Raw genomic sequence first — 2,500 nt, 5'->3', positions numbered from 1 at the left:
ATAAAAGATTCCGGGTGGCTATAACATTGGAGCGCAGGGCTGGCCCGGACTCTGCCCGGACTTAAGCCAAATGTCAGGGAAAGTTGTAACTCAAGTAAAGTTACTCTCACCCTTACCATAATCAAAAATTCTAGTAATAACACTAATTCTTTTCTCCTACATTTAAAGAATGGTATAAACATACAAGGCCTGGTAAACCTAGTACTTGACTCTAGGTGACTAAGCACTTCCAAGGACATCTATGTACAAGTAAAACAATACTGGACAATGTATATATATGTATCATTTTTGGCATGAATGGTTAGAAAATGCAAATATATTGTAATTTGGAATAAAACCAACATCTTGGGGTCCCATCACAAGAACAGACACTTCTACCAGCTAGACCGAGCCCCTACCAAGTTGTCCTAAACAAGTGAATAAGGAAAATTTACAGAGGAAGATTTGCACTGACCGACTCAGTGTTGAGCACCAGTGTGTATTTTCTTAGCAACAAAAAGTCTACTGGTATTAGTGAAGAGAGACAATTGAAATGGCAAACGGAAAGCAGAATGGAAAATATCTTTAAAATACTGATCAAGTAAAGCTTTCCTTTGACTAATATATATTTTCTTTCACTTTTAAAACATCTTACCTGACCCTAAGGACGCTTCATTGGTTTGGAAAATAATGAATATATGGATCTCACTTTCAAAGTCTCAGAATTATAGGAATTATATGCTGAAAGGGTATATGAAACTCCTTCATACATTCCAGTCCCAGAAAATAAAGAGGTTACAGCCAGGATTGTGTGACTGGCTTAGGGAGAAGATAGATTACATGGGGCTAGGGCTATTGTGGTGCAGCCCAGGAAAACTTGCCAAACACTAGCAACTTTAGCACGTCTAACTGCAACATCATTTCATCTTACTGAAAGAAGGATCACAATTTGTACAGAAAAATGACACAATTCTAATGAACAAAGTTTCAAGGTCAACACTATGTATATGGGTATATGTACTGTCCACTGAGAATTTTGTTGCACACATGTGGCTCCACATGTGCTCAGCCACCCAAGAATCAGTTAGTAACCTATCTGATTTCCCATTCCTCAAATCTGCAGGTTATTATTAATTTTTAATGCTACTAAAATTGACAAAGTTGATGTCTTTGTTGACATCATCATATTTATAATGTAAAAATACTTATAGTAACAGAAAATAAAAACAAATGTTTCCAAATATCAAGGAAAAGGGTAAAGAGGTGAAATAAGTAGTAGTAGTAATTGACTCCAAGGAGACTAAGTACTTGTGGAACCATCTAAATAAAAACACAATCAATAAACGAAACTCATAGTGGATATGGTATGTTATGCCATCCTAGCACAAAGGGTTAAACACTTATATTCATACTCTTACTCTCACTCACTCTATCCACTTACTCTTCCTTTTGCAAGTGCCAATGACTTATACAAGACTCCCTGGACCACTGAAAGCAATTTCAGAGATAGAAGCTGAGCCTACCCCAACATTATGTGGTTATGTTGGTTTGGCCACAGAAAGACTTTCCATTGGGAAAGGGCTTTAAACTACTTTTCATATACATTTGAAAGCACCTATAAAGAGGATACTTTTCCATCATTTCCCCATTGGGTATTCTCATTCTCATTCTGATAATCACTACACATAAGCCTTAAACCCAACCTAAAAATCACTTTGTCTGCCTAAATTCACATACTGAAAAGTGTAAACAATACAAATGCAACTCCTGAAATAACAAGTTAGAACAACAACCTGCAGAAGAAATAAAATAACTTTACCTGTGGAATTGGCTGATGGGATGCAAGAGGCACAATATAGAAGTCCTTGACAGACTTTTCACAGTTCCCAATGACTGCATACCTAAAAGAAAATAAACGAAATTAACTATGTTGTAGTAATAGAGCTTTCCATCAAATAACTGCTTCTTGTTTTATCCCCCAGGTAAAGCTAATATTTCTACTCACAAGTGGAAAACAATCTTTTTTTGAATTATCATTATTATACAGACAACTTATTTAATATAAAAAAAGCAAAGAGTTTCTCCATAAACAACAGAGTAAACACACGATGACCTCCACCCTCCTCTGTATGCGTGCGCCTCTTTCGACGCAACACTATCACGCAGGCATACACTTGGTAACTAACTAAAAGCAAATCACCTGAAATTTATCAATACCTTCCCACTATGTTCCATTTGAAGCAATCAACTCACACACGCTTACACAGAATCAAACTTGCATTATTGCATCAGATCTTCACCCCTTTCCTCCTAAAGGCCACGACTGATGCTGATGGTGAACGGCTTTGTTATTGGATAAGTTACCCAATGTATTAATTTCATGTTCATTGGGTAAGTCACAAGGAGAGGCTTTCATTTTTATTCAGTTACCTCAGCCTTCCTTTCTTTCTATCTTTCTAACAACGGTCTCAGAATATATGAATATGTGTGTGTGTGTGATATGTGTGTGTGTGTGTGTGTG

General features: G+C 36.6%; 1 protein-coding gene across 6 annotated transcripts in view; it reads right to left on the bottom strand.

Annotated features, from left to right (window-relative positions):
• Positions 1 to 2,500, bottom strand: part of pps (protein partner of snf) — a 95,476-nt gene that overhangs the window by 34,719 nt on the left and 58,257 nt on the right. For all 6 annotated transcript variants that reach the window (XM_070119077.1, XM_070119073.1, XM_070119075.1 and 3 more), the window contains one exon: positions 1,799 to 1,880. In XM_070119077.1, the coding sequence (XP_069975178.1) occupies positions 1,799 to 1,880 (82 nt within the window). The remainder of the gene's footprint in view (positions 1 to 1,798; positions 1,881 to 2,500) is intronic.

The sequence above is a fragment of the Penaeus vannamei genome, chromosome 43 (assembly GCF_042767895.1).
Source record: "Penaeus vannamei isolate JL-2024 chromosome 43, ASM4276789v1, whole genome shotgun sequence".
NCBI classification, from domain to species: Eukaryota; Metazoa; Arthropoda; class Malacostraca; order Decapoda; family Penaeidae; genus Penaeus; species Penaeus vannamei.
The sequence above is the reverse complement of the archived record's forward strand: the minus strand, read 5'-3'. Positions and strand labels throughout refer to the sequence as shown.